A 25,268-nucleotide genomic window follows, 5' to 3' on the forward strand; every position below is an offset into this window, starting at 1 on the left:
GGTTAAATTATTAATTTGCTTAAAGAATGTAATATTCAAAATTTGAAGTATATATTTTTTTTTGCTATGGCTTGATTTTGCACGGAATCGTGTAATATTATGCCAATGTTAACGTTTTTATTTGTTGAACTTTTTTATCTTGCGTACTGTGTGGATAAAACGAAAAAAATAAAGGTTTGTCGAATGGAGTAAAGGCATTAATTTAAAACGAAATTCTTATTTACTCCAAATATAATATAGGATATAGGTGATATTTAAAACTGTCAACTTTATGGCGGGAAAATGTACAGTCTATAAAAACCTAAATAATTATTAAATTTAATTATTCTAGGTAACATAATTTATATTAATAATAATTATATTACTCGAGACCTTTTATTAGTATATTTTGGCTTCATTGACAGGTAGCTTAACGATTATGTAAAAAGCATTCAATTGATTAAATTTTAATTACTTTCATATTACGCCGTGTTAAAATTCTGATATATACATAAAACTTCCAAAGATTTTATAGACATGTTTTAGTTGTAAAGTATAAACGTTTGCAACATTTTATTTGCAACATTCACACTGAATTTACGTAATAATTTGAGGCACTTGACGTTTTTATTTGTTGAACTTAATTTTGTGACTTTTTAATCAATAAAAAAAAAAAACATTTTATATTATTTTTGCAGGTCCTGTTTGTATAAAATTTAAACATATAAAAAATTAAGATTTTTAGCGGGTGCTTTAAGAACTTATTCATTTCATAGAATATATTCACTCAATTTAAAATAAATCATCGTTGCTTAAAAATGCGTTTACAAATAGTCTTTCCTGGTAAAATTTTAATTCCTTTACTTATTTTTCAAATTTTAAAATAATTATCACAACATCAAACACTGAAAATATGTCATCTATAGTTGACATTCCTGATCTGACAGTGTTATAACTTGTAACTAGAACTCGTAGCTGAAGGAAGGCTTTAAAAATTAAAAAAAAATACCGACACAGGCCATATCGATTTGTTTACATTGTATTGTATAGATATACTTTATTTTAATATTACCAAAAAGGTTTTTTTGTGTTAAACACATGATAACAGTGAGTATACGTACATTTTTATTAAACAGGCTGTGAAATTTAAAACACTTTATTTATTCATAAATTCTTCATCAACATTTGTATGCACTATAAATAATTCGCATTGATGTTAAAAAAAATATGTGAAAGTTTTCGTTTTTATTGTAATTCAACAAATAGTATTTGTTTATATATTCATGTGGTAAATATATATAAATAAATTAATATTATATGTATTAATTAAAAAAATAATTCTCATGTCTGTATATACTAAGCATGTTTTAGAGAATTTAAGTGTTGATCATTTTAAATAGTCTATATTTATCAGTGGAAAGATAGGCTTAGACGATTATGGTAAGAAATTTTTCATAAAAAAAATTATCATAGTTTAAGTATTACAACAGTTTCTACAACAACATATGTCTTTTTCAATCACTAAACTATACTTAGTAAATACGATCCGGTTATCTTTTAAGAGGACTTGAATTAATTGTATCATAGCGATGAAGCCATAGTAAAAAAATTACGTAGCTCCCAATGATATATCATTTATTAAGCTAGATCACACTGTCCCAGTTTTGATTGATATATTTTTTCTGTCTGTATTAGTAATAACACTGTCTGCACATAACTTATTTTTTTTTTTATAAAATTTCTTTACAATATGACTTAGACAGCAGTAAATATTGCAAAAAGTTTTTCTAATAACCGTCGGATCAGAATTTTTGGTGATGGTTATTTAAAAAAACAAAATCAAAGCTACGTTTTCTACACATGCATGTAGGTATTTCTATATAAATATGAAATTTCTATATAAATAAATGCTCATAAAATGATTAATCTTTGTTCAAGAACGACGAGGATCTATCAGATTTCATGCCGGGAGCGTCAAGTGCTAAAAGACTTCACTCACAGGATGGTAGGTTGTTGCTTACATCGACAAGTCTTAACTTTTGGTCTACTTCGGTCTTCCTAAGTAGACCTTATGTATCTTCTTAGTTTTTTGCCGGTCTTTTTACATTTAAGTGACTGTACATATATGTATGCTATCAATGATTTTCTATATGATTGTATTAAACAGACTGCTTAAAATTTTGTAAAGGATAATATTTTAAATATCATATTTAGGTGGCTCCATATGAATGTCTGTCTGTCTGTCTGTCTGTCCTGCTTTTGGTCATAAACACTGAATCTATTTTGACGAAACTTTGAAATACCTACCCCGCTTGTCTATATTCTAATGACAGTGCTTAAAATGTTTCTAAAATAGCATACCATGCCAGTAAGTGCTTATATTTTTATATTAAATTAAAGAAGACAAAATGAAATGTACTATAATATGTATATATGATAATTTCACAGATTTAAATTATTTTTTAGTCTGTGAAAATTTAACTTTATAAAAACACCAAGAATCCACAGCAGAAAACTGATTAACAAAACGAGGGTAGACCTTAAATAACACACGTAGTTCTATAACTGACTGTCATTTCGTGAGTATTGATTTATAACTTTGTATAAATGTTTGAAATTATAGAAAATCAGTCCAATTCCTCCGGTAAGTGCTTATAGTCTGCAAAAAAATTTAACATTTAATTAAATTATCATTTTTTCTTATATATCGCTTTAAATATAAAGATTTTTTTTTGTCATTCGTAATCGGAATACAGGAAGTGCAAATGAATTGTTAAACTTAACTGGTAGCCTGTCTATGACACTCGTTATTAATCTGTCCGTTATGAATATTGTAATTGCTTTTTGTGAAGTACCACAAGTCCGCATGTTTAAAGTAAATCGGGCGTTTAAAGGACTATGGTCAAAAATTTTCTCACATGGTAGTATCAAACGCTGCTTCTTCAGTTTAACTATGCAAACTTAGAGTAAGGACTAAGGGTGTAGTTGCTGATACGTAACTTGGCTAGAGACGATATACGCGCGGAATGAGATTTTTAGGTGGCATAGGTATGATCTGGGACTTGGGGAACGAGACGGCCGCGGCGCAATCCCGTGCGCGTGATTGGACAGTCGCTCAAGAGTACACTTGCAAGCACTTAAATTGGACCCGTTGTTTTCGTTACTGCTGAGAGTTTTTGTAATTGTTAATCATCAAGTGTCCACTTTTTGTTGCACTAAGTATATAACTTATCCCAACTACGTCAAAACCTTGCCAAGTTACGTGCCGGCGAGCACACTTAAGTTTTATTGCGAGGATCCAAAGAGTCAATCTCGTCTGCAGCGGACGAACCTCCGTCGAAGAAATCAGCGCCGTCTATACGACTTCATGCCGGCTTCAAGTGGAACCTGCAGGTAGGTTTTTGCTATGTCTCTGTTCGTCATAGGACGTCCATCAATCATGCTTTTATTGTGTATCTATTAAAGTATTACCTTCCCATATACAACCTCAAATATCTGCCAGGAATTGTCCTAATTTCGCAATGCTATTCAACAATAACGAACCATCGAAATGCAACAAAAATAATATTAATATATGTACATAATAATCGATAAAAAAAGTGTCGAATTTTATACAATACAGGACTATGTTATGAATATGGCAGAAAATCTATTAGACCAATCATAACTGAATAAAACGTCAGAGATTGTGTACGCATTTGATATTTGTATTTTTCATTGTATTATATTGTTTGTAAAATCTGAATTAATTCAAAATCAGTTTCTCTTTATAAGAATAATTTTATCAGATATTCCTCAGCCAATGTTCTGTTTAATTTCGATATTATATAATATATATCATAAATTAACAAGGCGCTGGCTAAGGCCGCGGATGCTGTGGAGTGCGGAGATAAATCTCCAGTGTCCGCCCTCAATGAGCTCGGCGTCCGAGTGTCCTACACCGTCCTGCGACACTCGGGACCAGCTCATTGTCCAAGCTTCACTGTAGCCGTCACCGTTAGTATTTTTTTTTCCATAGTTTTAAATACGTTTCCTTATTTTCTAATACACTTAAGTTATTATCCTAAGTTAATCACTTGTCCTATTTAAATATAGCTCTAAACAAACAATAACAAACATACAGAATTATAATAGTTATTTGATAGCCTATTTAGATCGCAAAAGCGTGGTATTCTGTGATGATTTTGTAATGCTATTTCATCATCATCATCATCATCATCATCAGCCTATATTGGTCCACTGCTGAACATAGGCCTCTCCAATTGCACGCGTGGCTTTAATGCTATTTACATATTGATTACCACGATCTGATTCGTTTTACATTGCACGCCCCTCAAATGTGAGAGGATTGCATTAAGTGTGCATTTAATAGGTTTCACATAAAAATGTAATTCTTTAGTCTGAAATTTTAAATTGTTATGTTATAAAAAAAAAAAAACTTCTCCATTTTGGTCAAATACTTCTTTGACGACTTCACACGTATGTTTGCTATTTTATTTTATAAGAAAATCCACTTGCAAAATTCAAGGTGGCGGACATGACCTTTGAGGGCTGGGGTCACAGTAAACGCGAGGCGCGCGCCTCCGCCGCCCGTGCGTGCTTGGGGGCGTTGTTAGCACGTGCGGGGCGGGTGCTCGGCGCCCCGGGACCGCAGCCCGACTTCACCAGCGACGAACCACCGAAATTTCCTGGTGAGTTATATTTTTTTTAATATTTTGAAACATACAATAACTCACCTACATATTGCTGTCAGTTAAATTTCAAGCCAAATCCTAATATTGGTCCTCATAAAGCCAGTAGCGGATTTTTTACCAGCCAACTAGTTTAACCAGCAGAATATTACTGCTATTTTATAAAAATTGCTAACAAAATGAAGGTTTTACTTGACAGGATTTTAAGATAAAATCTTATGTAACTATTATTTGAGATCAGAGTATTTAGTGTGTATACATTTTCTATAGTCTCGGAGTTCCAGTGCTTGGAAACCAAGATACAGCAGCAGGAGGCCAACAACAAACCATCACCTCCGCCCGGTGAGCTCATCATCATTCATCACCAAAAATATTTATATATAAATTTAATTTCTTCCCTTTTTGCGTCTATATGAAAGATTTGATCTCAATACACGTCAATTTGAAGTTTCACGCCTTGGGAATCCTTCCAAGATGTCCTGGTTATTCAGGGCGGTTCACTTCCGGCCGGATGGGCCGGAAATTGAATTCGGGAAGGGTAATACACACAAGACGCAACGCCACAACTGATTGTAAACCCAATAGTGGTATAAATATCACTCCAAGAGCCATAAACTCATCGCATCCCATCGTTTAACTGCCTCAAGGTCTTTTCGGCGCGTCCGTCGTTCCTGTCCACAAGAGCCCAATAAACACGCTGTACGAGAACTATCCCGGCCTGACGTTCACTTGCACCTATGGCGATGGCACGCCATTAAATGCACCACAAGGTAAGCTACGGTCTCCTCCCAAGCACTCAATAAACTGACAATTTAAATATACATTCTGATGTGTATGGGATAGTCAGGAACTGCGTTTAAAATTTTGCACTGCAAGGTAGTTTTGAATACGGCCAAGTTTTATGCCTATGAATATTAAATTTGTATTTTTCCCCCAATATTTTTACACCAAAGAACATTTGTTTGGGATATCAGGTATTTCGGAGATTTTAGCGTGTCTTCGTCGATATACCAGCGAATAGCTCGCAGGATTACACGTAGCTGGCTATTCCTGGAAACTTTACGTCTAAGTCTCTATTTCAGCTCCTATGCAGCTCAGCCATAGCATGAGGTTCAAGGTCGTCTGTCAAATAAAGGACAAGAGGTTCGAAGGTTACGGTACGTAAAACATTTTAATACAAAAGCATCTGTTTTATAATACAAGTCCTATTTTATCTGAATATTTCCACAGTCATAGCCCTTGTATATGCAAAATTATACGAAAATCTTAAATAAATAACCCAAAGAAATTTTTGCACGTAAAAAAATCTGTTTAAATTTGAACGATTATATGTTTTATGTATAACATAAATTTAACTTTTTTTTTGTCACCAAACATAGGCACAGAATGTATTGATATTGATTTAAAAAAAATCCAAAATTGTCGTATATATATGATTTCTATTCAACAATATAACAATATCGATACATTGTACATCACTATCATGAAAGACGGCACTACAATGTTACACACGATGTCTCGTTGATAAACTCTCAGGGATCCGATCACGTTCCCCTTTGACCTCTAACCGACCTTCTAAGTCAAGAATCTGGCTTAGAAGGATGCCCTCCAGACCTCAATGTCAACGATTTTCTAAAACCGCATGCCTCTCTTCTCTTAATTCATGATAGAAAAAAGGATAGGCTATTTATCTGTAATACTAATGATGCCATACTTAAGATAATCGCAAGACTTATATTAGTGCATCACCCGCCAGGCTCCAGTAAAAAGCTTGCCAAACTGGCCGCGGCTCGTGTGGCGCTGGGCGAGCTGACTCACGTCATCAAAGACACCAACGAACAGTCGCGAGCGCTCGCACTGCCACAGCTTTTGGCTGATCACGTCGCTAAGTTAGTCCAATTCTGATTACCTTTGTCTTTGTTATCTTCCTCATTTCTCCTCCTTTCATATTTGTCTCTCTTTTATTTCCTCCTTGACATTCCTCCTCGACTAGAAGTGCAATATTCCTCCGAGATCTTTCTCGACCCTTTTCATTTCTTTCAATTTCGTTTTCTTTTTCTTTTTTCTTTTCTCTCCTTTCCATTACCTTCTCACTCCCCCCCATTCCCATTTCTTCTCATTTTATCATCCATATCTTATTTATAGACTAGTAATAATTGCATTACTAGATACTTTTTTTTTCTTAAATTTTTTCCGTTTTTTTTTTTATAACTACATACAAACAGCAATTTTCGTACACAAATTAAATAATTTCATCGAATAAAAATCAAAATCAGAGAAAGAACAATTTTGTTAAACAGAATAATTACTCGTAACGCACAGATTGGTGAACGAGAAGTTCAACGAGCTGATGAAGGGAGACGCGACCCACTCCAGGCGGAAGGTGCTGGCTGGTATTGTGATTACTGTCGACAATAAGATAGAGGGGGCCAAGGTATGGGCTGTCATGATAGATGATGTGTAGATAAAGGATTTATGACTTTTGTAGGATTTTCCGTCAATCCTGCCCATTTTATTGCAAAATCTTTTTCATAATGTTTCTCATATAATAAATCCAGGTGATAGCTGTCACTACTGGGACCAAATGTGTCTCCGGGGAACACATGTCTGTGAGGGGACGGGCTGTTAATGACTGTCATGCTGAGGTGAGAGGGGTTGGGGGAGGGGGTACTGCTAGAGAGGGGATGGAGAACGGAAGTGGAGGGGGGGTTGTAAGGCCTTTAGATTATGTTTAAAGTTCAATGCTGGTTTGATGTCGTCTAGGTCGCAGCCAGACGGTGCTTCCAAAGACATTTATACGCCCAGCTCCTCATGTACGCGAACTCAGAGGGTGAGTGTTATATTGCTTGTTAGGTGGTAGGTAAGAAATATTTAAGATTCAAAAAGGAGGTTTATGAAAAGAGGCTATTAAGTTTTCACATCTGTTCGTGAATTAATGATAAGAAATATATATATATATACTTATATTATGAATAAAATCTGTCTGTCTGTTTGTCCTGCTGGTTGTCAGAAACTACAGAATAGAATTGATATGAATATTTGATTTCTATGAATGTGAAATATTTATGGTATTTTAAAACATCTAGTACAATACAAACGCTAACAAAATCCCTGATCTCAGACCCGTCGGCTCTCATCCCGGAGTCAGACCTGGAACCGGTGCCAGGTGGTGGCTACCAGCTGCGACCGGACAGGCAGGTCCACTTGTACGTGTCCACCGCCCCCTGCGGCGATGGCAGGATCTTCAGCCCTCACGAACACCATGACACTGAACCCGACAGGCATCCTAATAGGTCAGGGATATAAATATATTACTTAGTACGATATACTAATGGCTCTCATAGTCCTGACGTCATTACTCTCTCATCTCCCACTCATTCTCTATTTCATTTTATGACATAGATAAACGCCAATTAATATTGAAATCACTAATAGTACTTGCGCCTGCGCATGTTTTTCGCGTTCTCTGTGTATGTGTGCTCGTATGTATATATATATATATATATATATATATAGTGAGTGTAGATAGTAATGAGTTCTCCTGACCTCCAAAGCATATCAGCTCGTGTCCAGAATAGTCCTGGTTCATTAAGTTGGTCCCAAACATAGAAACAAACACGTCTTCAATATAAAATGTATATTTAGATGATATTACGATGCAGTACAGGACGGAATCGCTTGCAGGTTGGCGCGCGGCCAGCTGAGGACGAAGATAGAGTCTGGCGAGGGGACCATACCCGTGAAGAACAGCACCAACATCGTGCAGACCTGGGACGGGGTGCTGCAGGTGATGAGAGCTCTGAATCATGATATATATATATATGTGTGTGTCTGTATTGTTTGATATATTTGTTCCAATTAACCTCCTCAACGGCTGCGCTGAATTTGGTCAGACTTTCACTGACATACATGATGCTACCAAGTTCAGCCTATACTCTTGTTATATATAAGAAATAAGGATAAATTTAACTATGTATATATATATTTATATATTTATTTTATCATCTAAATAAGATTCCTTGAAGATATTGAAGATTTCTCTTTATTGAACCGATAGAGGAAATTTAAATCATTATTACTTATAAGACTCTGTGTTAAATATCAGGTCTTTCACCTCTGTATCATGTTGCTCTGTATTTATAAAACCTCTGTGTAGACTTAATCTGTGCATTGGATGTTGATGTTCCTCATATCAGCCTCTGTGTTTAATTACTCTGTTCCAGGGCGAGCGTCTCTTGACTATGTCCTGTTCAGACAAGGTCGCTCGCTGGTGTGTGGTTGGTCTCCAGGGGGCGCTGCTGTCTAGGCTCATGAGACCGGTCTACCTGAACTCACTGGTGCTGGCTTCCCTACTTCACACTCACCATCTGTACCGGTTAGTGATGGACACACACACACACACACACACACACACACACACACACACACACACATAGATAAATCCATATGATGTATTATTCACGAAGAAGATTTTTTTTAACACAACATAAATACACACACATTGAAGTATGCAGAATATATATACATATATATATGTGTGTGTGTGTGTGTACACAACACTTACATAATACACACACATCCCCACTCCTACCATAATAAAAAGAAAGACTAATATTCAATTAGTGCACAGACAGACACGGACATGATTTAGATATTAGTATGTACATAATGCTATTAATATATATATATAGGTGTAATATAAATTAGGATGTTTGTTCATTACTCAAAAGCTGCTGAACCTATCTCATTAAAACTTTACTCCGCGTATAGACCTATAGAGCGGAATGTTATTTCTGAAGCCCTACTAAACTCGCAACACAGTTGTTGATAGAATATGTTTATAGGTTGGTGGGAACAAATAAAACAACACATACACTCAGTCTAGTTGTCTTAAACTAATTTAATTCATTCTAAGGAAAACGGCGATTTCGCTCTCGTTGTTAGAAAGTATGTCCCTCTTGCGCTGAAAATTAATAATATATATATACATATATATAAAATAAAATTTTGTGCTCTTATACAGGGTGGTTAGAATGGCAACAGATAATAAAATTAATATAAGTCAAACATATTCAGTAAACCGACAGGGAATCGAACAGGCTATAGAAAAGAGGTTATCACTTAACTTGTCCCATTGCACTCATGGTCCATGTAGTAACAAAAAAAAATCTAAATAGTTATTTCTGTTGAATCAACTTATTTCTAGGCGGTTATAGTTATTTTGTTTCCTAGTCCTAGTATTTTTTTGACGAATTCCACTATTTTTGATCCACTGTTCACTTCTATGGTGTATTTTGTCGGTGTCAGTGGTCCAGGTGCTGCTATCATATTGTTCTGCTCTCTGATGATGTGATTCAGCTCTAGGCTCGATGTTTTTATCATGGTGCTGATCTCCCTAACTGCTGCAACAGCTGGGATGATTTTGTTCTTGTATTTCATTAGGAAATCTATTATTTTGTAGAGTTTGTTCTCTTTGCCGTTGAATAAGGCGAATCTTTTCTCTCTGTTTTTGTTCCTTCCTCCAAATTTGTTTGTTACTTCTTGTTTGTTGTTTGCGGTAACTTGTTTGTTGTTTGCGGTAACTTGTTTGTTGTTTGCGGTAACTTGTTTGTTGTTTGCGGTAACTTTCTGGTAATCACTACCGACGTTGTTGTATTCTTTATATTTCGTCATGCACCTGATCATGTCGCAAAGGAACCTGGCTGCATTGTTTGTTTTCGACGGTCCCTCGATAACTTGCTCGTTGTCCGTTAAATGGAAAACGTAGTCTTCCATTTTGATCCCGGTACCTGCGAAAAACGACCCGGGTGCTATACAGGCGAACGTGCTAAATGCGGTGCGTATTATACATGGTGCAAAAAAAGTCATAACCCATTGATGAGTGAGATCTAAGATTTTCGCGAGTATTCATTTAAATGAAACTAGTATTATTCGGATTTACTACGCGGATTTTATTATTTAAAAACTACATAATGATCACGGTTGCTGCAAAGTAACCGAAACGTCGGGATTATGTAGTTTTTAAATAAAAAATCCGCGTAGTAAATCCGAATAATACTAGTTTCATCCATTGATGAGTGTTTAAAAGTTTAGTGCATTTTCTGTTAATCCGCTAATGAAAATTTAAATTGTGAGCAAAATCGTAGTTTCATTTTGCGAAATGTATTGAGGGTAGTTTTCACTGCCTTCGAATTACTGCAATTTTTATTTGTGCTTGGTTTCGAAGAGCCCATTAGATGATAACGAAATCTTTTTTAACCCTTTGTTTACCAAATACTGCTGTAAGAGCCGTTTTAATGTGATAATCATGAAGATATTGGTTCTGTGTAAATTAAGACAAACCATATGCGAGATGCAAGTTATATTTTATATTAAAATAGTAGTGCGGAAGCAGAAACTAAATGCTGCTCTAAAGAAGCAGAAATAAAGGCCTAACACGTGAACAGGACAGTTCTAGTGCGAAAAACAACATCCACAGAATGTGATTGATAAAAGAATAAACATAACTAAGATCCGTGCCCTTAACAACTCAGAGCGAGGTTGTGCCAGAAGCTAAGATCTGACATATTTGCCATAGAAATTTCGGTGCCACCAGAAACCTCCAAATACAATGACCCTCTAACATACGTTCCGTTAACTCCGATTCCCATATGGGTAGTGGGTTCCCCAGCGCAGTAACCGTTCTCGTAATCTCTGTACGATCCGCAACGCGTTGCGACGAAGCTATGCGGACTTGCCACCGACTCCGAGAAGAACATGTACGAACGCCAATGGCTGCAGAAAACTGATCCAGGCGAAGGAGCGACGATAAAAAAAATCAGTCATTGAAAATACATGGAGAAATGTAAAAGTCCATCGTGAGGAATATGATTAGATAGAGTGTTACTATACCCAGATACAATTACCTGATGGGTGTATCGAAATCTTGAGGTTTTGGGGATCAGAACGATTTAAATATAGCTGCCATGTCACAATATGACCACGATAATGAGATCTAAGATTTTTTGCTAGTATTCATTGAAATAAAGGCAATATTTTTCGGATTAATTACGTGTTTAAAATTATTTTTAAAGACTTAGTCCCGACGTAGATCCCATCCCGTCTGCCCGTCACGTTCGCCGCAAAGCAATCGAAACGTGATTGATTATAGATATTCTATGTGAGATGTATTTACGTACCGTCGAATAGCAGTTGTTGCTGTGGCACCACATTCTCCAACTCACAGCCAGGCTGAGGGCTGATGCCGCCGTTGGGGTAGAAATCCACGTGACCCACCGGGTCTCTGAACCCTGGAAGGTAGAAGTTTGGTGTGAACGAGGTGTCGTCTAGTATGGTGCGGAAGCTCCTTGCTGTATTTACGATGCCATTGAACCTCAGATTGCGATGTATTCACATTCTAAATAAAATCTTAATTCCTAATTAATCCCCCCCCCCCCTCTCCCTAAATAATAAGAAGATTCTTTAAAAATATCGATGTCTTTAATAAAATCGTCATAAGATGATAAGATATTTATACATCAAACGAGCAACCAACCAAATATCCCAGCGTCCGTGTGGATGGCGTCAACGAACTCAGCGTCCGAGGGGTCAAGCCGCTGTTTCGGGGGGAGTTTGTTGAACAAGGGTAGGGCCGCGTCCAAGCCGGTGATGCGGGACACTTTACCTGAACACAAATAGGGGTTACATTTCGTATATCAAGATGTTAGCTCCGAGGAATTTTAGCAGAGTGAATTTAAATTTTGACCAGAAAAGAAGAATAATGATAATCAAAACATCATCTATGAAGGAAAACATGAACCTAATTAATATATAAATGAAATCTGTTCTATTCACAAAAAAAAATTAAGGAAATATATAACTACCGTCAAAATTTATCACTAGAAACACTACGACGATATCCCGACTTGTCATGTGCAATACAAGAATTCGTGAATCGCTACCTACCTCCAGATTACAACAGAATTACGACAGTCGCTTTCGTTCTATAAGAATTAATGTCTATTGACATTACCCAGAATATTGGAGCGTAAAATTATGTGCATGTGATTAATATGCACACTGAAAGTGGTCACCAATTACCTGACCGTATCGAGCCACCGGCGACACCCGCTGACTGAGCTCCCAGACTGTGGCCAATTAAGTGTGTTCTTGATAATTTTAGACCTCTGGAAATTATGAAATCTCTTTGCAATTGAAATGACATTGAGACTTTTTGGTGGTGACCGATAATTCTGTTATAATTTAAATTTGAAACTACGATACGAAAATTTCGTTGATATGAACAGGGTTAAGAACTACTAACTCGGATATATTGTGTTCCAACCGCTGTACGATGCTCGTGTTGATCAATTCCTCATATAATATTTTGTCATTTAAATTCAAATTCTTGTTTAAAATTGCTTTAATGCTAAAAACATTATAGCAGCCAAAATTTTATTGCTCGGAGTTTTTTTGTACTTTTCAACTTGACTTTATACAATAATGTATTATAAAAAAAAAATTCTCAAACGATTCCGTTAGTCATGACACTGAAATTCTAATTTCATTGTCATTTGAAAGTTTTTCAAGCCACGATTAGTGGCCAAGTTTTAGAACTACCCTCCACCACCCATGTGATTATCCCAAGGAAACCTATGACCATAGAGGTTTTTTTTTGGGAACAGAATAACTCGGTGATCTATTGGCTTACCTTGAAACGAGATAGTCTATGAATAGTGCGCCAATCCGTCCGATATACCAAGTGTTCTCCGCCGCTCTGATGTACCACGGTCCCGCTTCCAAGGTCTGAGCGTTGACTATTATGATATTTGTGTCTCCTCGTGGTAAAAACGCTGGAAATTTTATGAGGGTAGAATATAATTAGTCCCATTATTTTGTATAATTCTGTATTTAATTCAATATATTTTGTTCATAAGTCGATTTAGAGATGAAAGGAATGTATTAGAATTTCCTAACACAAAGCTACAGTTTGGTTACGAGCTGGAACTTCCTCACCTTCCCTCAACCACAGCACGCTCCCGTCATCTGGAGTTTCCATGAAGGCGTGGAAGATGATGACAGTGTTATCATTGAAGTCAATGTTGGACGCGTACAGGCGCTCGTCGTCATTGATGAGCAGGCCCTGTGCTGCTGTTGGGTTGTGTCTAAGAAAATGTGGGTAGAATGTAAAGTTTAGAATTATCTCACTATACAAACGCTACTATTTCTATATTTGTTACCGATTTCAAAAAAAGAAGTGTTCAATTCAGCTGATTTTCTTATATATTTTCGTTCACAACTTCTTTGCGTTTTAAATATCATAATCATAGTTATAATTTCATAGGCTTCAGCTAACTGTTTAGTCCAATACAGATCTCCCGTTTGGACTATTCAACGAGTATCCCAATGAAATTTTGCACCGATTTTTTTTTTGAATCAGAAAATGACTATACTTATAACACGGTTGGAATTTCTTTTGAGTGTTCTGCTTTTCACCTCGTGTACAGCTGGAAAAGCACATCACTGACGTCCCTTACGTAAGGGCATTTGACTTTGTCGACGGGCGCGATTTGCAGCAGGGATGATTCGAACTGAATGCTCGGCGGACCTGGAATTTTTTTTGACACACACATATATATATGCTATTTGTGTATGTCCATATATATGTACTATGTTAGCGGGTAGATTTCACTTCCTAGAAGTTTCAAATAGAAGGTCCAAATTAAGTCATATTTTCGTGTCCATAACTATTCAAACGATAATTTTTTTCTTATTAGGGATATTTTTTTTGTATTGCCTTATTGTAATAGCCAACAGTGTTTTTCGCGAAAAAACTAAATAGTTCGTATCAAATTTGTTTGTGTTTCTCCTAGTGTTCAATCACCCCAGGATAGACTTTATTCCTGTTCGAGATTACAAAACCTCCTTTTCCTAAAGATAGTACCTAGTTCCGAGTTCATAAAAAACGGTACGTGATAGTATATGTATATAGAGAAATACTTGTAACCGTCTGTATTTAGTTTCACACAAACCCGTAATAAGGATGCGTATTGTGAAATGCTTTCCTCGCGGTTGACGCGTTAATGTTTTGATGGCTGTGGTCAGCAAATAATGATAGTATACATATATATATATGTGTGTGTGTGTGTAATGTGTAAGTATAAATGGGGTTCCAGGCAAGCTTTCCCTTTTAGATCTAGGTTTAACAATCCACTTAAAAACTTTGCTTCTCCATAATAAATAAGTTATTTCCCATAAGTACGCTTCATTATAAAACTTAACTAAATAGCTATGAAAATATACCAATAAATATCGAAAATATACCAATAAATATACTGTCGAAATATTCGCAACATTCCGTCCTTAGTACTAGTCTCAGTTCTAAAATAAATACTATCAGTTGTATATATATATATGAATGTTTGTATAAAAGAGATCCGTCCTTGGTAACATCAAGCCAAACTATCGGATAGATTACACTTACTACGTGTTATTTATCACACGCTCGGATATTATACATTAAACATAAATACATTTTCACATGATATAAAATTATTAAAATTTTATGAGACAACTATCACACATCCCTATAAACTTTAACTGTAATACTGGTCGGGTGAGGTTATACGAATTTTTACGACCAATAACTCTTCGCCACGTAGATTTTATTTGACCGTAACGTAACCACTTACCATCAAGTCGCGTAACGAGAACCGCTGCCGTATAGAGATCTACGGATATAAAAACCAAATACTTCCTTGTCTTACGTAAATACTCTGAACATGTAGTATTTTTTTTTTTTATAATGAGTACATGTTTACTCATTAACATTTATGGTTTTAAAAGTCGATTCCCGTTCGTCAATCTTCGGGTATTTCCGGTTTTACGAGCGTCGGTACGAATGTGATCCTAATGAGAGTAAGATACGTCTAAACCGTCGGTGTTACGTCAATGTGAACCGGTGTTAGGGTCGTTCGGAATGTTTTTTATTTAGGCTTATATAAATTACATATAAATCATGATAGTGGCTGGTTCTTGATTTTAATTACGTTTTCAGTCTTTAAATAGAAACAATGAGAACGTTGTTCTGACCAAACATTGCTATTACGTCAACATAATTTTAAATTATTTATAATAATGGGAAGCATTTTAAATTAAATTAACAAAGTTCCAGCTCGATTTTATTGTTTCTTTTTTTCTTGAAAAATATTTTTTTTCTCCTGACAATTAATAGACGCAACAAAAAAGTATTAGCGAAATCGGTCCAGCCGAACACGCGGTAATGCGAGACCAATGGAAGTAGGGATTCTTTTCCTATATATATGTGTGTGACATGTTGGAGCCTAAACCGTCACTCTTTTACAATGCGTGCTAGCGGGTTATGTATTGTAACTTCAAAGAATGCTATTTCAATAACGATCTTTTTTCCGCTCGTAATACGTCAAATATAAAGCTGAGTATACATACATGTAAGTATAACATAAAACGAAAACAAAAACACAATTCTCCTAAAACAAATCCATTCTTCATTTATTTATTTATTTATTTATTTATTTATGTACCAAGATTTAAAAAAAATTGTTACAAAAGGAGAGTGATGTACAAAGGATAACTTATCTCTTAAAAGAGATCTCTACCAGAAACCCTATTGATAAAGGAAACTAGAGAAAGCGTGGTGTAGGTACTATAGAAATAGAGAAGGAAAAAAAATCATCTTTCCTTTGTAAGAAGATCAGAATGTATGTACGTTATTCCGTTACGTAATAACTCGGAAACCGTGAAATACTTGTAAAATATCCACAGATGATAAATAATATATATTTTTTGACGATATCTTTTTATTCAAATTTGATTAAATAGTCGCTATTATAACAATACAGTCTGCATAAATGAACTGTTAAAATTATATTGTAAGAAAAATTCCATTAACATCTAGTACGCAATCGACACACAAAGCATTTGGTGCAAATAGTGCATGCGAGTGCACGCTATTCGATACGGACAGATAGGTTTAAAATATATATATATATACTGTACGTATGTGCGGCACTGAACTATTAAACGGCTGGACCGATACGAATGAAACTTTTTGTCCGCATCTGCGTGTCGCAGCAGATGGTTTAGATTCACAAACCAGTCCGCTAGATGGCGCTGTCTGGATTGTTGTTTAAAAAAAAAGCCCGGCCTTAGGCTATGTATTGTTTTAAACACACTATAAATTTTTCTCTGAACGCAACTCTGATGTCCACGCGGGTGGATTCGCGCGGAAAATTAGTTTATTTCAGCTTACTAAAGGAAATAAACGCCTCATTTATTTTGTACTATCACGAGCAAAAAATATATTTGCGGCTCTTATCAAATGTGAGTTAAAGATAGTATTATAAGGGAACGATAAAGTCTGGATTTGAAGCAAATACATGCGGGATATAATTTTTTAACTAAGCTATGTACTAACACAATTACACAGTTAACATCGTATCTACATTTACACTCTCGCCTCGTACCTCGTCTTGTGCTTTGTTTCGTATCACATTCGCACCTCTGGACGCGAGACAAGACGCGAGGCGAGCCGCGAGCGACTATTCACACTCTCGCCTAGCGCTTCTCGTCTCGCGACTCGTACGCGAGTGTAAATCTACTATTACAGTTAATGAGTTATAAGATTTTTGCGACGATTCATACAAATAATAATAATATTATGACAATTCTCATCTCGTCTGACCGTGATCTAGGCTGCTGCAAAGTAACCGAAACGTCGGGATTGTGTAGTTTAAATAAGGAGCCATAGAACATCTCGAAATATTGTTTTTATTTCTATTATGTATATGTAAATGTAACTTTATAAGAAATAAAGAAAAAAGCCCTTAATATGAGTAGCAATTGACGACGTCAAACCGTCAGTTTGATGGTTTCTCGTTTGCGAGCGGCTACGAAGATACCAGAAACTCAAACACTCAGCTTGTATCACAATAATCGCTTTATACTACACGCGTTATAGATCAAAAATATATATTTTTAAATAATTTTTGTCTGTCTGTCTGTTCCGTCTGAATTATGAAATGGATGGAACGGTTTTGATTGGATTTTGACCGTCAGATATACGAAATAAACAGGGAGCGACTGTTAAATATATATTCAATATAAATTACACATTATTTTTATAATTTCTTAAAATAAGAAAATATTCAGCGAAGACTAAGTCAAGCGCACGGCCTGTTATTAATATATTGATTTACGATTCAAGTAATAGAATGGTAACGAATAAAATTATTTTATCACCCCGCTGACAAAACTTAAATAATCAATACATATATAATAATAAATAATATGACTCACGTATCATTGATAAAAAACACGCCAGTGGCAACGAGGCCTGCATCCTGATGGGAAAATGAGAAAAAAAATACACAAAAAAAACTATTAAAAAATATGTTAATTCTATAAAAGACCGCTCTTCATGTTGCTTGATAATGTAATGGTTAGTGTAGCCCTCACGACACAGTGGTTGTGTAACCTGGTTAACTTAACACGAGTCCTATTAACGTTGCAACCGACAGTCACGACGTTTCCGATGCAATAATGTTCGTATTATCGTAATAACTAAAAGCGTAATAGTATTTCCATTAACCCGAACACTGATAGTAATGCTGTCTCTTCGTCAAAATAAAAATTAATGTGATAAAAACTATGAAACTGACAGTTTGTGAGTTATCAAATCTTTCGGATAGTAAATGTTGAGGTAAAAAATATTATCATTGTATGTAAATAATATACACTTATTTGTACGTTTCTAAATCTATATATATATATATATATATAAAGAGAGAGAATTTTCTACTCTTCTACTTACTGTCTTGTTTGTCGTTACGAACTCGTGGTAGTGTTTTTACCAACTCTTTACCTAGCAGTTATATAACTTTAGCGTTCTCTACCGTGTGTTATCATTTTTGTCCCATGAATCAAAGAAAAAAGTTTTACCAAAAGAATACCAGCCGACATACAGCTACAATCCACTGTCTCATCTAATCACTCTTCACAAACTAAAATGTTTAATACTACATTCAATAACCAAGAGCACTGTTTTCATATCTAAATGTAATTTTTCATTTAATATAGAACTATCAAATAGATATCGATTCATAAATTTAATGAACCTTGCCATAAAATTGAACAAACACTATGTCTGGCTTCACGAAATAAATGAAGTGTCATTTAAATGCTGGCCTTTAAATGGGTATTGAGTGACGATATCTATGATTGCCATTTGTAGTGCAATCTGCGGTCGTATAGAGGCCTACATATCATCGCTGCCTCCGCCGTATCAGCTCCAACGTCCGTTGCTTGCTCGTGCTGCGAGTACAGAGGCCCGGACGCCAGCCCGCGCTCCATCATTCAGCGTCTGCTGGGCATCAACCTCCCCCGTATGATATTATAATTAACTCTAACCATTTATGTATTTGTGGCATTTATGTTACTTACCTTTACCTGCTCATTGTGTTCGTGGCATTTATATAACTTACCTGTAAATGTTGATTGCGTTTGTGGCATTTGTTGATTAGTTTTGATTGCGATTATATTGTAATTAAAATTAAAATACACTTAAGATTTGAGAGAATATTTATATTTCTTGACAAAATAAAAGAAGTATTTTAAAAATGACTTCTAAAAATCTAGGAGCCAGAAGTTATAAACGCTACAACAGGGAAACTCGAATCTGGCACACCATCACTGCTTTGTAAACAGACCATGTTCGCGAGGTGGCAGCATTTAGTGCGTCGTTTACCTCTGTTACCTCAGGTAAGTCGGCTAAATAGTTGCGACAGGTAAGTACAAGCTCCTATAGTGTGTATGAAAAATAACTTTAAATTTTTATCATATATTTCAATAAATAATTTAATTTTGAACGTCTCCTATCGAGAATTCGTATTCCTTTTCCATGAATGCATAAACCTACTATTACTTTAGGTCTTATAAGAGTGGATTTCATTCGCAATAAATTTGATGTTACTCGCATCTGTCACGACAGGTAAGTAGTGTAAAATGTTCAGGTAATTTGTATAAAATATGAATAAATTCATTCTGTATGGCACAATTATAATTAAATTGTTATTCCTCACATAATATTTTTATGCTTCTTTTCTTTTTAGTATTTTATTTTGGCAATTCGTTACAAAAGATGAAGTTTGGTTAAAATTGGTTGTTTGGTTATATTTCAATGAATAGTTTTTTATAGAGCTAGTTTTTTAATTTATTGTTTCAATATCTCAAGTTACCTGAATTATGACACGTCACGCCACATAAACGTGAGTCACGTTACGTCACTCACATTTATGTCATATATATATTAAATTGGAATTATTATATTTTTTTTTGCAATTCCTTGAATGTAAACAATTTAAGAGATTGTCAAAAATTAAGTAACCATATACTAGAATAGTGAAAATTGCAAAATGATAAAACATTTACGCAAAAGGTCTCAACCGAGACTTCTGGAATCTAGTATTCCAGTTTATTCCATGAACTTATTCCAGGACGCGTGTTCCAATTCAACTATGTATATGAACCTATACTTGATAAGGTAAGGTACACATCACATCACACACGTTACAGGACGAGACCGGACCCGAGTTACCCCCGCTACCAGAAAACTTGGACAGCTTGCTTTACAACGAGGCCAAGCAGCTATGTACGACCTATCAGGTGAATGTTACCGAATTCAAAATTTTACGTCCATACTTCCAGCGTTGGTCCTCATTAGTTGCTGTGATGTTAAATGCCATTTTATAGATTAAAAAACTGTCAACACAACAAATATATTTTGGGTTCGATTTGATGCGCCAATTAACTCGTTTTATGTTAAATGAAGCTAATATTTTTCGGATGTAATACGAGTTTAGTTATTTTAACTGTATGCTCCCTAAGTTTCGGTTATTTTGAGGTCACGGGCAGACGAGATCTGCCCGATATTAGTTTCATTTAAATAAATCCTCGCGAAGGTCTTAGATCTCGTCACTGTTTCCTGTTATTTGTGTCTGACGAGCTCTTTCGCAACCAGCTGGCGAAGTCTGAGCTGACGGGCGCGTTCAGTCGCGCACAACTCGGTCGTTGGATAAAGAAGCCGTTGGAGCAAGATCAGTTTGTCTGCGAGCTACTGGCCGCTGAGCCCGACGTGTTGTTTCGCTAGAAGGGGGCGCCTGGAGGGTAGCACTCTGCAGGTTAAGGGATGGGCAGAAATAGCGATAGGTTCAGTAGCAAATATCGTACAGTTTTCAGGATAACCTTGCAAACTGAATACTCTTTAATGGACTAACTATATTGGAGAAAAACTGCCAATAGATTTTGGAGTGTCCTGATGTCATTGCGTGTTAAGGTTGTTTGGGCTTAAATGTTCCCAAATCGTCTATAAATTAAATTCTTTTTACACAAATCAACCTCCTAGTTTTATCATTGGACATAAATAACACAGAAATATGTCCAAAGATCAGCGAAAAAAAAATATATCGTGAGTTAGAAACGACATCCCAAAGGAGACTGAAGGGAAACCTGCCCAGTGTTACCAGCGGGCGCCATCAATTTAGCCAACACGTCAGGTTCAGTGAACTCTTCGAATGTTTCAAGAGAAAAAAAAAATAACAAAATATGTAAATGTAATTTTATTTAAAACCTATTTAGTTTTCCAGAAAATTCTAAATTTCCGTCATTAACCGTCAAACTTGTTTTTGTGTAATTTTTTTTTTTTAATTTTGTTCGTTTTTACGATCTTTTTATATTACTATTATTGTTAATACCGGAAGATTATGTAAAAAAAAAATCGATAAATGATTAATTTGTCTATTAATTTTATCGATTTTTTAGTATATAAAAAAAAAAGTTTTTTATTATTTAACATAATTCTAAGCATTTAATTTTTATATTAAAGTCTTAAATAACGATTGTATGTCCGGTTAGAATAACTATTAACAAAGAATGTGATTTTCATTAAATAGATTTTAACTTTTTAAATTATAATTAATTAATTAGTTGTAAGTTTTTTGAACGCAGCCAAAGTATTATTTCTTATTTATTTCCTGTGATGTTACTGTATTTTAAGCGCACAATAAAATCATTGATTATATTCGTTTCATTTATTTTCATTTGTTATTTGAAAGATATTAACGAAAAATATATATATATGTATTTATCTCTAACGAAATGTTAAAAAAATTTCCAAGAATTTTGTTTAAGTAAAAAAAAAATATGATATATAAAGTATATATATTTATTAATTTATGCCACGATCTTAAGTATGTCTGTAAGATGCTCTACGAATCGAAAAATTTTTACGACGAGTTCTTGAATAGTTCGAAGTTACTTAACGTTTGTAAGTTTCACTACAAACAATTTAATATCACTTGACGTTTAATATATCTCATATTAACAATTAAATAAAAAAAAAATACTGAAATATGCGAAAAAGAAATGCAAAACTGATTTCCGATACCGGGAATCGAACCCGAGCCTCCTGGGTGAGAGCCAGGTATCCTAGCCACTAGACCATATCGGATGTGAGGCTCGGGTTAAATTGTTAGGTTAAATGAAGCGATCTCAAATGATCCGCCTTTTTAATTCAAAAATATTTATGTCATCCTGATTTCTGGTGAAATTATAACAAGACAGGTCAGTGGGCATGTTTACTACGCTTTGAGTTAAAAATTACTGTATCAATTTTAATTAAATTCTACAGAAAAATAGTCTATATTATAAAAACAACATACTTCTGTTCGTTTAGTCTTATTCAACAACGGGTTACAATACTCGTTTAGTGTATGGAGTCACGTGACACATTTAAATGTCACCAATGATGGTAGCAACGTAAGCAATTACCTTCTTCATGTGAGAAGAGGCCTTTGCTCAGCAGTGGGCTCCTATAGGCTGATGATGATGATGATGATGATGAAGCAATAGTTGTGGCTGACAGCAATTATTATAAAAACTTATTGGTAGTCGTAATTATTGTTATAAGTAAAACGAAATCAAAGACTCTTTAAAAGGAGAATAGAAGTATGTTTTAATTTCCCTAAATACGACGTTTGGACGCACGACTGTTCAGTTCAGTGAGTGCGGATCGTTGAAGAATATAGAACCTTCAAGAAATGCAATGATATTTAGAAGAATTGAAGTTTCATTTTAAATATCATGAAACGTACTGATGATATAAGTGACATTAGTGACGTTAGCAATGTTGACATCTGACTATAATAACAACGAATTTGTACTAAATACGATTTATGTTATTGTAAGCACATGTTTATCTTTAAATAACATTCCGTATCGACAAATACGAAGTGGGAGACGGAAGCTATTTTAAAATACAGCGCGCAACAAAGAGATTAATACAAATATATTAAAACTCCTTAATGAAGCAGAAATTTAAAAAAAAAAAAACAATTAAAATTAATAAAATATTCATATTATCAACTGTGTATGAACGTAGGAGACAAAAAAGGTTCTGAATCGTATTAGTTGTATCTCCTACGTATACAATTAACGACTATGTAAGTCCTTTTAAGCTCAGACATATATGGATTAATATTTTTTTCTTATATTCTCAGTAACTACGTTAAAATCAAAATATTACTATTTAGATTATCACGAGAATCAACATAGAAATATACTTCAAAGACACGTAACACGTAACATCCGTACTATGAGAAAATTTTATATTGAAAGAGTATTTTATTTACTTTGAAATATAACAAATTATAAAACAACTTAAAAATTTGTGAGTTTTAAATCGATTTAATAATGACAGTTGTAAATTTGAGTAAGAGGAAGGTGAGTAAAAAACAAAGACATTTCCGGCAACAAAATTCTTCAATTACTTATTGACATTTACTTTAAGACGTTTAGAAAATAATTAATTACCTTTTTTGCGTATTATTGTAAATTAATGTACACGGGAACGGATTCAATTAATGTACCCGAGAACTATTCAGTCCAAAATTATAATTAGTTCAATACACAGATTATATTTCAGAAAATGGCACAGATAAAGAAAAATTATATAGATTATTTAATTTGAGGTATTATTAATATTTTTGTTATTCGCTCTGATATATGTATATATGTATATATATATATATATATATATATATATATATATATATATATATATATACTTTTATTTACGTAATTAATAATTTATAATAATAAATAACTTTTATTTACTTAATTAATAATTATGGATTGTTAAAATTATCAACTGTCACCTGTCTACAATGAGTGTCGGTTGGTATGAACAGAGGCGAGGGTGCAGATTAAACACTCCACGCCCGTCCCTCAGCCATCAACAAACTGCAAGTGATGCAAAATAAACTGATGCACACCCTGGTACATCAGGAATTCCTATCTCCATAGGTACCTCGAACTTCCTACGATTGCTCACATTTCAAGACGATCTCAAAGAGATTTTTCGAGACCGCGATGGTACATCCCAACCCGTTAATAGTCAAAGCGTGTGGCTATTCCCCATCACCCAACTCCCCGATAGGCAAGAGGCGTCTTAAAGACGTCTTTTTGGACCCTGACGATAAGATAACCACCGACAAGACAGACACATTTACCCCCACCACACGGAACCACACCAACACACACCGCCTTCGCCGGAGAAGACGAGGTCTCGTTCATACACGTCGCTCCGCCGTTCTGCCGTCAGGGAGCGTCATGCCATCCTCCACTTCAACGACGTCCTAAGCAGAGGTCCGGCCTCTGAGAGGCACCATTGGTACGGGAGAAGCCAGTAGGGCCCTTCGGGCCCGAATTAAAATGGATTGGTTTCATCGGGCCACCCATCCCTCCCGGTGACGCTGTAAAAGCCAATAGGGCTAACAGCAATAGACAATACGAAAAAAAAAGATTAAAAACAGTCTCGCTCGAGCCGTTACAGGAATCAGACGTCTTAGAAACAAAGGATTCGTATACCGTCTACGAGGCTACCTTCAATAGCCTGAGATCCTGGCGACAGACAAGAAGAAAGGCATCGGTGAGTCAGTCACGCTGACTGCTTATTTACGACGACGTATTAATGAGGAAATAGAATCTCTCATCTCTTCGTATGTACCGTGAAGACTACATATAGATAGATAGAATAGGTGCTGTTATTGAAGGCTTCTATAAACTTTGATGGAAAATAATAAAACCAATATTCTTATATATTCTTTGATCTCATAGTATAATATCCGATATGGTCTAGTGGCTAGGATACCTGGCTCTCACCCAGGAGGCTCGGGTTCGATTCCCGGTATCGGAATTATTTTTTGAAGTGTTAACTTCCTATGGGAGGGCATATCGTCTCGTAACGTAACGCGTATGTCTGGTGTCCCTCTCTCTCGTATACGGCATCAGTATGAAATTTAAGTAATAACAAAAACTATTTACAAGTAACAAAATTTCTATACCAAGTAGTTTACGTAGCCACTAATATCTAGCGACCTTACTATACAAAACATATTAGTATGAATGTTTGTTTATAGTCACTTAACTAGACATCAAATTTAAAGTGTCTATGAATCAAAGTCTTGTTTTTTAAAGAAATGATGTAATAAACGTCTAAGTTCTGAAATTGAATCGACCAAAGTTCTT

At 35.1% G+C, this 25,268-nt stretch overlaps 2 protein-coding genes and 2 non-coding genes across 7 annotated transcripts; 2 read left to right on the top strand and 2 right to left on the bottom strand.

Moving 5' to 3' along the window:
- The first annotated feature begins 907 nt into the window (after window positions 1-907).
- On the top strand, window positions 908-21,286 carry LOC116776852 (double-stranded RNA-specific editase Adar). Of its 4 annotated transcripts, none has more exons than XM_061529006.1 (19): window positions 908-1,086; window positions 1,918-2,623; window positions 3,302-3,372; window positions 3,832-3,975; window positions 4,508-4,670; window positions 4,941-5,012; window positions 5,318-5,440; window positions 5,753-5,827; window positions 6,427-6,559; window positions 6,993-7,104; window positions 7,229-7,315; window positions 7,434-7,500; window positions 7,792-7,963; window positions 8,355-8,457; window positions 8,894-9,045; window positions 18,919-19,069; window positions 19,323-19,445; window positions 20,259-20,348; window positions 20,704-21,286. In XM_061529006.1, exons 2-19 carry the CDS (start codon window positions 2,587-2,589, stop codon window positions 20,830-20,832), a joined length of 2,004 nt encoding a protein of 667 aa, XP_061384990.1. In that variant the 5' UTR covers window positions 908-1,086; window positions 1,918-2,586; the 3' UTR covers window positions 20,833-21,286. The 4 variants fall into 4 exon arrangements, with proteins under 4 accessions (XP_061384990.1, XP_032526017.2, XP_061384991.1 ...); XM_032670126.2 differs by having other exon boundaries at window positions 1,918-1,984; XM_061529007.1 differs by having other exon boundaries at window positions 909-1,086; window positions 1,918-2,558.
- On the bottom strand, window positions 10,975-18,107 carry LOC133320461 (pancreatic lipase-related protein 2-like). The gene is made up of 8 exons (XM_061529010.1): window positions 17,985-18,107; window positions 14,145-14,256; window positions 13,665-13,813; window positions 13,360-13,501; window positions 12,750-12,835; window positions 12,205-12,333; window positions 11,849-11,959; window positions 10,975-11,454 (listed from the first exon to the last, which is right to left on the bottom strand). Exons 1-8 carry the CDS (start codon window positions 18,025-18,027, stop codon window positions 11,192-11,194), a joined length of 1,035 nt encoding a protein of 344 aa, XP_061384994.1. The 5' UTR covers window positions 18,028-18,107; the 3' UTR covers window positions 10,975-11,191.
- Window positions 21,287-22,119: 833 nt separating the features above from the next.
- On the bottom strand, window positions 22,120-22,191 carry Trnae-cuc (transfer RNA glutamic acid (anticodon CUC)). Its single transcript has one exon. It is a non-coding gene; the product is annotated as a tRNA-Glu (tRNA).
- A 2,673-nt stretch (window positions 22,192-24,864) lies between these two features.
- Window positions 24,865-24,936, top strand: Trnae-cuc (transfer RNA glutamic acid (anticodon CUC)). Its single transcript has one exon. It is a non-coding gene; the product is annotated as a tRNA-Glu (tRNA).
- The last annotated feature ends 332 nt before the right edge of the window (window positions 24,937-25,268 follow it).

Source organism: Danaus plexippus (genome assembly GCF_018135715.1).
Source record: "Danaus plexippus chromosome 29 unlocalized genomic scaffold, MEX_DaPlex mxdp_36, whole genome shotgun sequence".
In the NCBI taxonomy this organism is placed as follows: domain Eukaryota; kingdom Metazoa; phylum Arthropoda; class Insecta; order Lepidoptera; family Nymphalidae; genus Danaus; species Danaus plexippus.